Here is a 12,485-nt window from a genome sequence, read left to right on the forward strand (position 1 = left end):
GTGAGATAAAGTCAGAGGATTAAAAAAATACATTCAGATACATTAACTGGGAACAATGAATATGGCAAAGATGGTGAGATAGTTCAGCGAGCATGTGAAAACCCTCTCCTGTTAGTGGCGCTATAGGTGAACAAGAAAAGGCAACCTCTTCCAGTGACACCTTTAGACTTTGTGACCTATGAATGTGGATTGTTCAAAATATTCAATAACAATGACACACTGGAAACAGAAAAAAATATTGTTGTTGAATTTTTCTAAACATGTTTAGTAATACTCGATTTAACAAGGACAATGCACAATATTTAAAATTAAAAATGTGGTCACTCAAAGAGACATACAAATACAGATCTGGCTTATGGTGTGCAACCATATACATATAATTCAAAAGAAACATAGTTGATGCAGTTTTTATTAATGATGACACTGAGTTGTCTTAAAGACTTTATGTATTGTCTTTGCTGTAAAAAGCACTGTATCACTGTAAGCATTGACAGGCTGTACACACCTTAAAAAAACATGTATGAGGAAAAAAGGCAGCTTGTGAGAATTTATCAGCACATATTTTTTTAATCAATAAACCAAACAGAAATCAGTTCCCTTCAAAACCTTACTATTAAGTAGTGTTGCACCATTTCATATGAATGGTGTCAGCGTACATGTATTATAGCAGTAATCTAGCACATTCACCAAAGTTCATTCCACATTTGCTGAGTCCATTCAAAGACAGTCTGGGGATAATGAAGATAATCATAGAAGCATTGGAGGGGCACTGTATACTCAGTTTTCAGTCTTTCATAAATCATCTCTGCTACACGTTCAGCATCAGCATCAGTGGTGTTGTCAAGTGACTTGCAGTTTTCATAATCTGTGGAGGAAGCAAAAAAGAAAATTAGAAAACATATAAACAATATAAATGACAGTACTTTATATCACATTACCTAATGCAGATGTCCCCATTAAATCTGATCATGATATGGATTATCATACGGTAAAGGGCTTATATTCTATATGAATAATACATGATTTTTTAAATCTCACCATGATCTAAGCTGAAGACCTGCGGTTTGGACCAGCCAAGACAATTTGCCTGTGTTTCAAACTCCTTCAGCTCAGCATCAGTGAGTGTTTTCCTCCTACCTGTTAATCAGATGACACTTTTGAGAAAAAGCCTTGGATATCCTGCCCTGAATTATGTAAATTACATTTAACCTACACTAAAACAGGCATAAAAAAAAACAGGCAAAGATATAAAAATTAAGCAACAACTCAGTGCCAATTATCATTACGAATGACTGTGTTAGTCTGCGGATTGTTCAATCCATCATTTAAAATATTACAAGACCTATTAAATATTATAAAGACAATAATACAATTCATTGTAATACCTTGGAGATCCCTTTGTTTACAATCTAGTGTTATCAACATGGTCAAGATTTCAGTTTTTCTAATTTTCTGGTTTATGAGGAATACTTCCAAAACTACTGATATTTCCACCAGTCTTATCTATACTTCCTGTTTAATGCAAATCAGCAAATATTAGCATGCTAATGCTCTAGCACTATTGGTTCTATATTCCACCATTATTTGAAATATTATCATGTATTTTTTCTGTTCTTATCCTGTTCTCCTTACTGAAGACCATCAAAGTGTTAATGATGTCAACCGCCTTTAAAATGATGCAGTCAGGACACCCACTTTGCAGCAGCACATCTGGATTACCGGTTGGAGCATCTGATGGAAATGTAAATAAGTGTGGACAAGTTATATGGTTTATATTAAAATCATAATCCATTTAACATACAAATATGATGTAACATGATAATTAATAAGATTAGTGAGTATCATAGCAAATAATCACAAAAACTAAATGCAACAGCTCTATTTTAGTGTTTTACAATTTTTTTGATGACAAGAGATGGTTTACAGAATGTTTTGAGTTATATCTGCACATTCTTTACAATCTCTTTCGGGTTTTTTTCTACCTTTACATATTCTCTAGTTTTTTTGTCTTTTTGTGGATTTTAATCATATACAAACTGAAAGAAAACAAGCAAATGAATGTGTTAGTATGGTCTGCAGTGTAAAACTTTGATAGTAACTGCATAAAGAAGGGACAGAAATTCATTAATCAATTAGCCATGTGCATACAGTATATTTAACAAAACTCTTACTGTTGCTGTCAATATCAAATAAGCTGCGATCCTTATATAGAAATGGCAGAGGTTCACTCATGCAGTATCCATACCTGCCAAAGAATTATAAAGATTTATCAACTGAAAGAGCCACTGGACACAACATGTTCATATTTGATGCACAAACATGCTGAATGTCTTAATTGAAAGATTCATACCAATAAGTTACAGTATAAGTTACAGGTATATACACTGCTTACATTTTAACCTTAAAGTTGGCATCATAGATGTTTGGTGTACCCTTTGCAGAAATGTCCATTTCAGCACTTAGCGAAAAAAAAGCATTTAATAATGCTGGAGCCAAGCAGATATTTGAGGACAAGGCTATGAGGTACCATATCCCAGAGAGCTGAAAAAACAGAAGAGAGAATTTTTACATATTAATGTGTTCTGATTTCTGTAAATATTAGGTGAATTCTTTCCTCTAAAACACTTTTCAATAAAAAGAGATACAGCACAAATAGGCTCAGTAGCTTCAGTTTAGGTTTGTTTCATAAAGCAGTAAAATAGAGTAGATACAATGCCAGCTATAAATGTGGAAAGAGACTTACATCTGGATCTTTTTCCACTTGCTTCAGCAGCTTCTCACAGGTCAGTGGCGCAGGTTGGCACACTGAGATGAGACTCAGCACAACAACAGCAACACACAAAGTCTTCATCATGACTCCGATGCCTCTGTGTCTGTCAGAACTGTCTTATATTGACATCACTGACCAGTTATTTTTGTGCTACATCTACCCACCCCTGACTGGAAAGATATGTCAACAAAGCTGAACGTTAACCCTGAATGTTAGGATTGCTACTAATTCTTTATGTTTACATGGCAAACAAGCCATGCAAGCACTGCAGTTTCACAAAGTGGAGAAAAAGAAATCAGGTAATCAAGGGATTGAGTTGTCTGTCTGTTTCATAACTGTATAGTGTGTGCACTTTATACTGTAGAGAATTGGGATATAGGCTAGCATGGATTTGGGACACAGCATAAAATAAGGTTGTACTTTGGCACTCCAGTACTTTGAACTTTATATTGAATATTGACATTAGCGTGGTGACAAAGCAAACATGCTGATGTAATAAGAGAATTGTATATGTGGTGGTTGTTTCACTCCTATTGAGAATAAAAAGTAGAATGGAGACAGAAGACTTTCTTGAGCAGGTGTATACTGTGCTCCACACTTCATGGACTTAAAAAAAAAAAAAAACACTTCCTGTAGCTCAGCTCTGACACATGACTGTATGAACCAATCAGAAACCAGGAGCACTTAGACTGAGGTAAATGCAAAGGAAACCACAGAGATATATTCAGCAGATTATCTTTAACTCTCTATAGTTAATGGTGAAATCACCTATACTTATAAATATGTAAAGTATTAAATGTAGATGTGCTAATAACTAATTGTAAATATTTTTGCAAACTGTGATTTCAGTAAACTAATGCAAATATGAATATATATATATATATATATATATATATATATATATATATATATATATATATATATGAATTAATACAAATTTACATCTAAATATCATACACTTAAATTTTAAAAAAATAACTACTTCCAGTGACGCCTATAGACTTTGTGATCTGTGAATGTGGATTGTTCATAATAAGGACACACTGTAAAAGGAAAAGAGCATGTGTTAAAGAAACAGTAAGTGACAAGAGGAAAGAGGATTCTTTACAACTGGAAAACCCAAGAATCTTGAAGAATGCAATTTTAATTGTCAGCAGTGCATTAGTATAATAGTGCAATTATTATCAATTCTTTAAAAAGGGTATCTTATATAAACGTACCAATCCCCCCACACATGAACTATACCCTGTTACTTGTGAGGTTTGTGTATGCCCCTCTACTGATGCAGCTTGTATTGGCAACAAGAGGTAGCCTGAAAATAGTAGAAATTGCATGCATAAATGTGTACTACAATTAAACTGCAGCTGCAGCTGATCAACGTAAACATCATATCAACTATACCCGTCCAGCAACTTTCAGTACAGTTGCATGTGTTTACATGTGTTTATGTTACATGTTTGCATGGGTTTAGTGAAATGTAGTGTGCTGTATTTCTTATTTAGGATGTGGTTTTATGGTTTTGTATTGGCTGTTTTTTTTAACACCTTAAAATAATTCACTGCCACGGGTCATGGAAAGATTTTTTTCATGTCTGTATTGCATATATGTTCAATAAGTGAAAAAAGGCAGACAACTTCCTCAAACATTTTATAAAAGCACAGCGTGCTCAGACTCTAACTCAGTTTCACACAGGGTTCACCAGCAGCCACAGAACATTAGCTGTAGAGGAAGCACAATGAATGCGGGCCTGGTGATCTACACAGCAGCAGAGGTGCTCATTGCAGTTAGCTGCTGTTTGGGGAATATGCTGGTTATTTTGGCACTATGGACCACTAAAATTATTCAGCAGCCCACCTTCTGTCTTATTGTCTCTCTGGCTGTGGCTGACTTTATGGTTGGCTCCGTGGCCATACCAATAGCTGTACTGGTGGATGGACGAGTGAAGACTTCATTCTATGGCTGTCTCTTCCTCAGCTGTGTGGTCATCCTGTTCACCTTGGTCTCAGTTTTGTCTCTCATGGCTATTGCTGTGGACCGTTATCTCCGGGTGTATATACCCCTCAGGTAAGCTTATTCTGTCATACTGATGTGTACCAAGGCAAAAGCAGCACTGATAGAGTCAGGGATTCGATTTTATGTTCAGAATACTTGCAGCTGTCATACTGTGAGGTGTTTCACTAATGAAAATGACCTAAAATAAAATTATTATTTATTTAATTTCAATTAATTTGCCATTTTTGACACACAAAGCATTTATGGCTTATACAAAATTTTTACACAAAATATTGAATATAATTTTGAAATTTTACTGTGTGACCCAGCAGTCAGAACCAATACAAATAGCAATTGTTGGTGAAACCTGTAATTTCTGCTTTTCACTATAGGTACAAAACAACTGTAACACAGAGACATTCAAGGCTTGCGGTAGCAGCATGTTGGCTTGTTGCAATACCACTGAGTTTTGCTCCTATGTTTGGATGGAACAACCATGAAACGTTGTCTACTTCAGTCAATTCTACTATTGTTTGTCAGTTTATAACTGTGATCTCCATGTCATACCTGGTTTACTTCAGTTGTGTTCTCTGCACCTTGGTACCTCTGTTGGTGATGATTGTGTTGTATGTTTTTGTATTCTGTACCATTCGAGGAAACCTTCGAGAGAAACCAGGCAACAGTACCCAAAACCAATCACGGCACTACCTGAGGAAAGAGAAACAGCTGGCAGGATCTTTGGCTCTGGTCTTGGCCCTGTTTGCCCTGTCCTGGCTCCCTCTCCACTTAATGAACTGCATTGCTTACTTTGGCAATGATGTACCACACACAGCTTTCTATGTCGGCATCCTGCTTTCTCATGCCAACTCAGCTGTAAACCCAGTTGTGTATGCATTCAAAATAGAAAAGATCAAGACTGCATACCTGAAGACTTGGAGAGAGTGTATTACATGTGGAGAAGAAAATCAAGGCCCTCAGACAAGCCAGACAACAGACAACAAAGGCAGCACGGACCTGAACAGTGTAGTCAGCAAACTGTGAGGGAAGATTTCCTGTGATTCTTCAGTGATTTCAAAGGAACATTTTTGAATACAAACCTTAATACAGTTAGTTTAACTCATCAGTGTGTATCTTCTTTAGCTGGTTCATGCTTTATTGTTTTGAAAATCAGGTGGAGGTCAGTCTTTTTATAGGTTTGTAATTAGATTTATAATAACTGAGCCTGTTATTTTTTACTTTCAAAACCTCTATATGGTTATATTGTTAGCATTGTGTTTTGTACGTATATTTTGTGAACCTCCTATTTGCTGTAAACTGTTCTGAGTTTTTCTTGCTGTCACTAAAAACAATCTCTTAATTTGACACCAAGTCAAAGTGCACAAAACTGTAGGCCAGTTCCCTAAATGTGTTTTATAAAAAGTAAACTTTCAGGCCTGCCAGGAAGTGAGAAGTTCTTCCACATTTAAAAAAAATGAGAGTAATGCATTGTATGATTCAATGATTCAATTCAATGATTTCATCTTTTTTTTTTTTGCACGAAAATAAAGTTCAACATATTTTATTACATTAGAATCTTAGATCAGTATAAACAGTAATTAATTATGCCATCACTCTTATGAAAGCAAACACCCCTCCATGCAATATTTGTCCATAATGCAATAATCGTAATTTCCATCACTTTTATTTTTAATTATACTCATATGTATATTATAGATTCTTTTGTATTTTTTTGTTTTCTTATTTAAATGTATTTTCTTGGTGACTACAAAGCACATTGTGTCCAGCATACTTTGCCAGTAAAACGAATTCTGATTCTCAACATTTCTGCTCATTAATTTTACCAGTTTACTAGTGTGCAGGTTGTAGCCAACCTTTAAATAATCCCCACAAACCACTGCACAGCTGCTCTTTATGACCCAATAGGTCATATGAAGGCAATGGTTTATTAAGGGTTAGGTAGGCTACATAGAATGAGCCGAGTATTTTGCTTCTAAAATTTCATCACAAACACTTCCCCAATTCCTGTTTGATGTTTTACAGACTACTGAAAACAGCAGATTTGTTTTACAACTCTATTTACCTGCTGGCTCAAATGGTCATCTGACAATTTTCAATAAGAATTGAGATTACACTTGTAGCCTACAGGAACTAGCCATATGCTGACAAACGCTTTTTCCCTTTCCCTTCTACTTGGTTTTTATATATCACATAATAAAAATAATAAGCTTGACGTTGTAATGTTGCAGTGGAAGGACCTGTCACTGTCAACATTATAAATATATTCATGCCAATGATGCAGAAAAGTGCTGAAAATGAATTTCCAAAACAAATGAACCTACACAGATTCTGTCTCACTGGGACGCAGCTCTCTGGGCTATCGCTATGAATCATATCCCCTCTTCGCGCCTGCGCACTGAAGAGAAATCCATTTACGCCCACCCGGGGTGCCCCCCCCCTCCTCACCTGGACAGAGTGACCACACGTCCGCAGCTCCCATATATAAGGCGGCGGTTCGTGCGGGCTCTTCCCTTTCTTTTCTTCAGCCTAATCTCTGGTGTTGACCTTCTCCCCCATCACACAGGTGGCTAACCTAACGGTTAGGGGTACAGAGGAACAGAGCCTGGCCTCTTTGTTCGGAACAAAGTGCGTGCTACGGGCTTGGCAGCGGCCTGCCCCCTGGCTCCGAAGGACGTACTAGCTGCTAAGCTAGCGGACAGGTTGCATCAGAGCGTCTTCCAGACTGCCACTGCAGCTAATAACATCGCCGTCCTAGCTCACTCTCTGTCCGAGCTCGCGGCAGACCCCAAGGCCCTCCCGCCTGATCGCTCAGAGGAGGTTAGCAAGATAGCAGCCGCTATTCTGGCTTTCTGTGCCCCCCATTGCTGTGGGAGCGGCCTGCATCGCCACGTGGCAGGCGATGGCGCACCGGAATATTTGGCTGCACGTATCTCCCATCCCAGAGATGGTGAGGAAGGATTTGTTGGAGGGTCCCATTAGCCGTGACAGCTTATTTGGACCACATTTCCAGTAGCTAGTTAAGGAGCTCCAATCCGCCGCAGATGAGGCGGAGAGGTTCAGGGGGAAGGGTGTAGGGTGCCGCTCCTGGTCACCGCCCTCAACCAGCGGTCGGCTCCGGCTCCGACCCCTTCCTCCTTGGACAAGATGCCTCCTGCTCCTCGGCAGCCTTTCAAGGCTCCTAGGCTATCCTGCTCCTGGTCTACTCCGGCACCCGAACCCCCCCCCCCCCGCAAACAGCGAAACTTTTGATGGTGCGTGGGTAATGTGTGTGATGTTCTAAGTTTTGAGGAATGTATATGTCATGTTTACGGTTCTGAGGAAAATTAACATGTTTACACCCCCTGAAGGGCAAATATTTCTCCGTAGCTCAGCCGACTCCTGCCAGTCACACAGTGCAGCCCTCACACTGCCAAGCACGTGCCGGTTAGCTTGAGCGAGCATGCTTATCAGCACACTCCCTTCACACAGCTGTCTCGTTTGGGCCCTCTGTAGGCTAATCTTCGATTTGACCACAAGAGGGCGCCCGCAGATAGCGAATCAGACATCCTCTCTATTTCTATGTCCCATCATCCCTTTCGGGCAGAGCTCCCCATGGTTACTGCCGGTCTGCTCTCCGGCGGAGAGAGCTGTACAATGGCTGTCACAGAGAGCGACAGAGGGGCTTCACATGACAGCTCACCTGCTCACGGGCTTTTATCCAGAGTGGCACAGGCGTTGCGAGATGGACCGCTGGATGGACAAGCTCAGTGGCCATACTCTTCAGTTTGCACGGCCCCCTCTGCCATTCAGCGGGGTAATAGACACTCGTGTCGCCTTGTCTGCGCATACGAGATGCTAACAGAGATACAAGATTTGTTATCAAAGAGAGTTGTTTTTGTTGTTCCACCAGTGGATGTGGCCCGTGGATTTTATTCCCGTTATTTCCTGGTTTCCAAGAAGTCAGGAGAGATGAGTCCCGTCCTAGATCTGACACGTCTCAACAAATCAATGCAGGTCAGCAGATTTCACGTTAACAACAGCTTAGCTCCTGCGGTGCATTCACCGAGGCAACTGGTTCATGTAGATACATCAGAAGAATGTGTATTTCCACGTCTCCATTATTCCCCAACATAGGAAATTCTTGCACTTCCGTTTCCAGGGGACATGCTACCAGTACAACCGCTTGCCATTGGGGTACTCGCTGGCTCCCCGCATTTTCTCGATGTGCAGGTCGTTGTCGCGCACTGTGACCTGTGGTTTTCTCTGCGTGCGAAGGACAACCCTCCTGGGAGTAGATGCCTTTGCTCATTGGCCATGGCATTGTTACCTTCTCTATGCGTTTCCCCCGATCTCTCTGATCCCTCAGCTGCTGACCAGGCAAGTGATTCTGATAGCTCTGGACTGCCCCGGAGCATCATGGTTTTCCCCTTCTTTGAGTGCATGCTGGCATCTTCCCCCTGGACGATTCCATAGAGAGAGGATGCTCTGTCGCAGGCAGGGGGTGTGATAGTCAGGCCTCCGGTAATAGGGCAGCACATGTGGGTTGGCTGCTGAGAGGAATCGCTTAGAGAGTTTGGTGTTTTCCGCCAGTGTCCTGTCGAGTCATACTCGAGATATGCTACTTTGCGTTCTTGGTCAGCTTTTCCACGCTTATAAATCCATGCTAACTTGCTGTGGAAAATCATTTTGCAAAGACTTTGGCTGATGGCGAGTATTATTTAAACTTTTTATTCCTCATTTTGACCTGTAAACACGTAAATATTTGCATGTACAGTATTGTTCAAAATAATAGCAGTACAATGTGACTAACCAGAATAATCCAGGTTTTTAGTATATTTTTTATTGCTACATGGCAAACAAGTTACCAGTAGGTGCAGTAGATTCTCAGAAAACAAACAAGACCCAGCATTCATTATATGCACGCTCTTAAGGCTGTGCAATTGGGCAATTAGTTGAAAGGGGTGTGTTAAAAAAAAATAGCAGTGTCTGCCGTTGACTGTACAAACTCAATTCCAATTAGTCACATTGTACTGCCATTATTTTGAACAATACTCTACACACTGGCTTTTCAGGAATAACAAAGGAATTAGCTGATATTAGCCTGCAGTGAGTGTTATCTTTAAACACGCGTCTCTTGTTATAAATGTGTATGTTGCTGTATCTGACTATTTTTAATTTAACAGTTAAACATCTTTAAGAAATTGTGTGCTCTTCATTTTTTTAGCTAGTACAGCTATTCGTTCCTTACTTTTTTTTTGTTTAAGCCGATCATATTTGTTACTATTAAATGAGGAGAAAGTTGCAACAAACTTAAGTTAAGCAACTCCTCAGTATATTTAAGCGATTTCCTTTGTAAGTTCCTTTTCTCATCGTCATGTCAGCTATTTAAGCAATTTGCTTTGTAAATACTTTTCTTGTTATAATGGGATATGTATCGTGTAATAACAATAAAAATGCTGGTGTGTTATAAAATTATCCCCTGTCTCTCTGCATAGCTATGGAGAAAAGATGGGAAGAATTGTACAACTTCATCTCTCTGGGAACATACCCATCTGAGTATAACCAGTCCCAAAAATTAAATCTTAGGAGGTACACCTCCAAATTCACAGTAAAGGGTGAGTACCTGAAATACATTCAAATGTAGCTAGTGTCTCAGGAAGATAGCTTTTTTATGATGATAGTTCTTTAATGAATGTTTACTGCAGATGGAGAGCTCTTTTTTTGAAAACAGAAGAGGAAGGAAGTTATTACCCTGAGGAATAATGGGGAAATTCCATTACACACACACTGTGAACACACATTCAGAGCAGTGGGCAACCAGTGCTGCAACACCCAGGGAGTAGTTGGGGTCCAATGCCTTGCTCAAGGATCTCACCTCAACCATATTGAAAGTGGACAGGGCACTGGCTATTCACTTCCTGGCAGACCTGAGACTCAAACCTGCAATTTTCAGGTTACAAGTCCAACTCCCTGTCCATTAGGCCATGACTCTGCCCAAAGCTCATTTCTCCCCGTTGGGGAATCAAACCCCGGTGTTCTGCGTGACAGGCAGAGATACTGTCCACAACTGTCCACTATACTAATGAGGAGTGATATTCCACTCCTCTCCAATTGGGGGGCATTCAGGCACCCTAATGCTATGTGCCGACAAGAGCATCATTGAAATGGTAAAGTAACAAACATTTATGTTTTGTATGATCAATTTACTCACAAATGTGTGTGCGTATTACCATATAATTTAGGTCATCGTGGAGTCTTTTGTACTTAATGCCTTTTTATTTATTTTGTTTCAGGTGCAGTGTGATTCCTGTAATGGGTGGGCACATTTTGAATGTGCACAATATCACAAAGACAGTAGAGCACCATATCTTTGTAAAAAATGTAAAAAAAAAAAAAAATTAATGTAGCCTACTGTTGTGCCAGATTCAGACTGTCTTCATAATTGTTTTCTTTTGTGTCCAAAGCTGGTCTGCTGTTCTGCTACTGATTGACATATTTCCTATAAATAATTTGAAAAGACCATTAGACAGGTTTTATTAAGTATTGAATATTTTGAGTATCAAAACATGCTCCCCAAATTCTTACAGTTCAGATGGAGTGAGTGTTAGTTAAATACCCACAGAATCTTGGGTTACGATACGTAACCCAAGATTCTCAACCTTAATTTTTCCATGTAATTACATTAATTTGAAATACCCTTATCTGTATTTATCCTTCGCTAACATTTTTAAATACATTTCCATACACTCCCACAGGTACTCCCAGTGAATGCAAATGATGATGGTGCAAGTTGTCAAAACAAGATTAATTTTATTGATGATATTATTTATAGGCTAGAAAAAATAAATAAATAACAGTAGAAATAAAGCATGTGACCGTGGCCTTGGCCTGGTGTGATGTCAGACAGCCTGGGGAGTTGCAGACGAAATGTAAACACATTTGAAGCTGTACGTCGCCCTCTGCTGTCCGATGAGCCACGGAGCCAAACCATCACGTGATTCTGCTGAACCCGAGGCTTCGTTCGATCACATGACACTGACAAACGAGATACGAAGCTTTGGCGGAAACTGTCGAAAGTAACATCACTAATATGTGTGGAAATTACCTCAGACACATCCACTGGTGCATTCATGAGCGGTTCTCATTCAGACACCAGGTGAACTTTCATAAATATCTGAATCGCTGGAGCTGGACTGGGCTGTTCATCGACAGTGTCTGAGTGTAAGGAAGTGCCACTTTTTCCTAAAACATGCATATTATTATGTGGCCAGCAGATGGTGCAAACACCTAAGGCGCGTTTTGCAGCCAGTTCAGGTGGTTGGCATCTATTCATTTAACTGCAGTGCTGTGTGGAAACTTTTTTTAAAACAACTTTTAATGTCTTAAAATACACTTAAAATAATGATTCTGCACAGCCACATTATCTGGGACAAAATCTTGATGCAGTATGTGTGAGACACTGAAAGTCTGAAAAAAAAAACATTTATTTAAAACAAAGACCTTAAAATAGAGTTAAAACTTATTACATTTAATTTGCAAATGTGTTTTCTAGTCGTGGAAAGTAATTTTAGCAAAAATGCTTGAAAAATCAGTTCTTGTATAAATTATATGTAACTATTAAACAAGCAATTCAAACTTTTATAAACACACACATACCAACAGCTGGGAAGCAATGCCAGATTGGTAAATAATTATAGGTTTTGCCATCCCTTCTGCTAAAGGTCAT

General features: G+C 39.3%; 2 protein-coding genes across 2 annotated transcripts; one reads left to right on the forward strand and one right to left on the reverse strand.

The window, feature by feature from the left end:
- Window positions 1-636: 636 nt before the first annotated feature.
- On the reverse strand, window positions 637-2,910 carry LOC113130762 (uncharacterized). Its single transcript, XM_026307605.1, has 6 exons — window positions 2,744-2,910; window positions 2,393-2,541; window positions 2,172-2,245; window positions 1,633-1,731; window positions 1,039-1,137; window positions 637-865 (listed from the first exon to the last, which is right to left on the reverse strand). Exons 1-6 carry the CDS (start codon window positions 2,852-2,854, stop codon window positions 684-686), a joined length of 714 nt encoding a protein of 237 aa, XP_026163390.1. The 5' UTR covers window positions 2,855-2,910; the 3' UTR covers window positions 637-683.
- Window positions 2,911-4,472: 1,562 nt separating this feature from the next.
- LOC113130518 (adenosine receptor A1-like) lies at window positions 4,473-6,576 on the forward strand. Its single transcript, XM_026307228.1, has 2 exons — window positions 4,473-4,834; window positions 5,155-6,576. The coding sequence occupies exons 1-2, from the start codon at window positions 4,506-4,508 to the stop codon at window positions 5,801-5,803; spliced, it is 978 nt and encodes a 325-aa protein (XP_026163013.1). The 5' UTR covers window positions 4,473-4,505; the 3' UTR covers window positions 5,804-6,576.
- Window positions 6,577-12,485: the final 5,909 nt, after the last annotated feature.

The sequence above is a fragment of the Mastacembelus armatus genome, chromosome 5 (genome assembly GCF_900324485.2).
Source record: "Mastacembelus armatus chromosome 5, fMasArm1.2, whole genome shotgun sequence".
In the NCBI taxonomy this organism is placed as follows: Eukaryota; Metazoa; Chordata; class Actinopteri; order Synbranchiformes; family Mastacembelidae; genus Mastacembelus; species Mastacembelus armatus.

Excerpts from the sequence above, each read along its gene's own strand:
- LOC113130762 (XM_026307605.1), bottom strand. The coding sequence starts at position 2,854 with ATGATGAAGACTTTGTGTGTTGCTGTTGTTGTGCTGAGTCTCATCTCA. Across the intron at positions 2,542-2,743 it reads AAGTGGAAAAAGATCCAGAT|CTCTCTGGGATATGGTACCT; the intron begins GTAAGTCTCTTT and ends CTGTTTTTTCAG. Across the intron at positions 1,138-1,632 it reads TAACACTTTGATGGTCTTCA|GTAGGAGGAAAACACTCACT; the intron begins GTAAGGAGAACA and ends TCTGATTAACAG.
- LOC113130518 (XM_026307228.1), top strand. The coding sequence starts at position 4,506 with ATGAATGCGGGCCTGGTGATCTACACAGCAGCAGAGGTGCTCATTGCA. Across the intron at positions 4,835-5,154 it reads CGGGTGTATATACCCCTCAG|GTACAAAACAACTGTAACAC; the intron begins GTAAGCTTATTC and ends TTTTCACTATAG.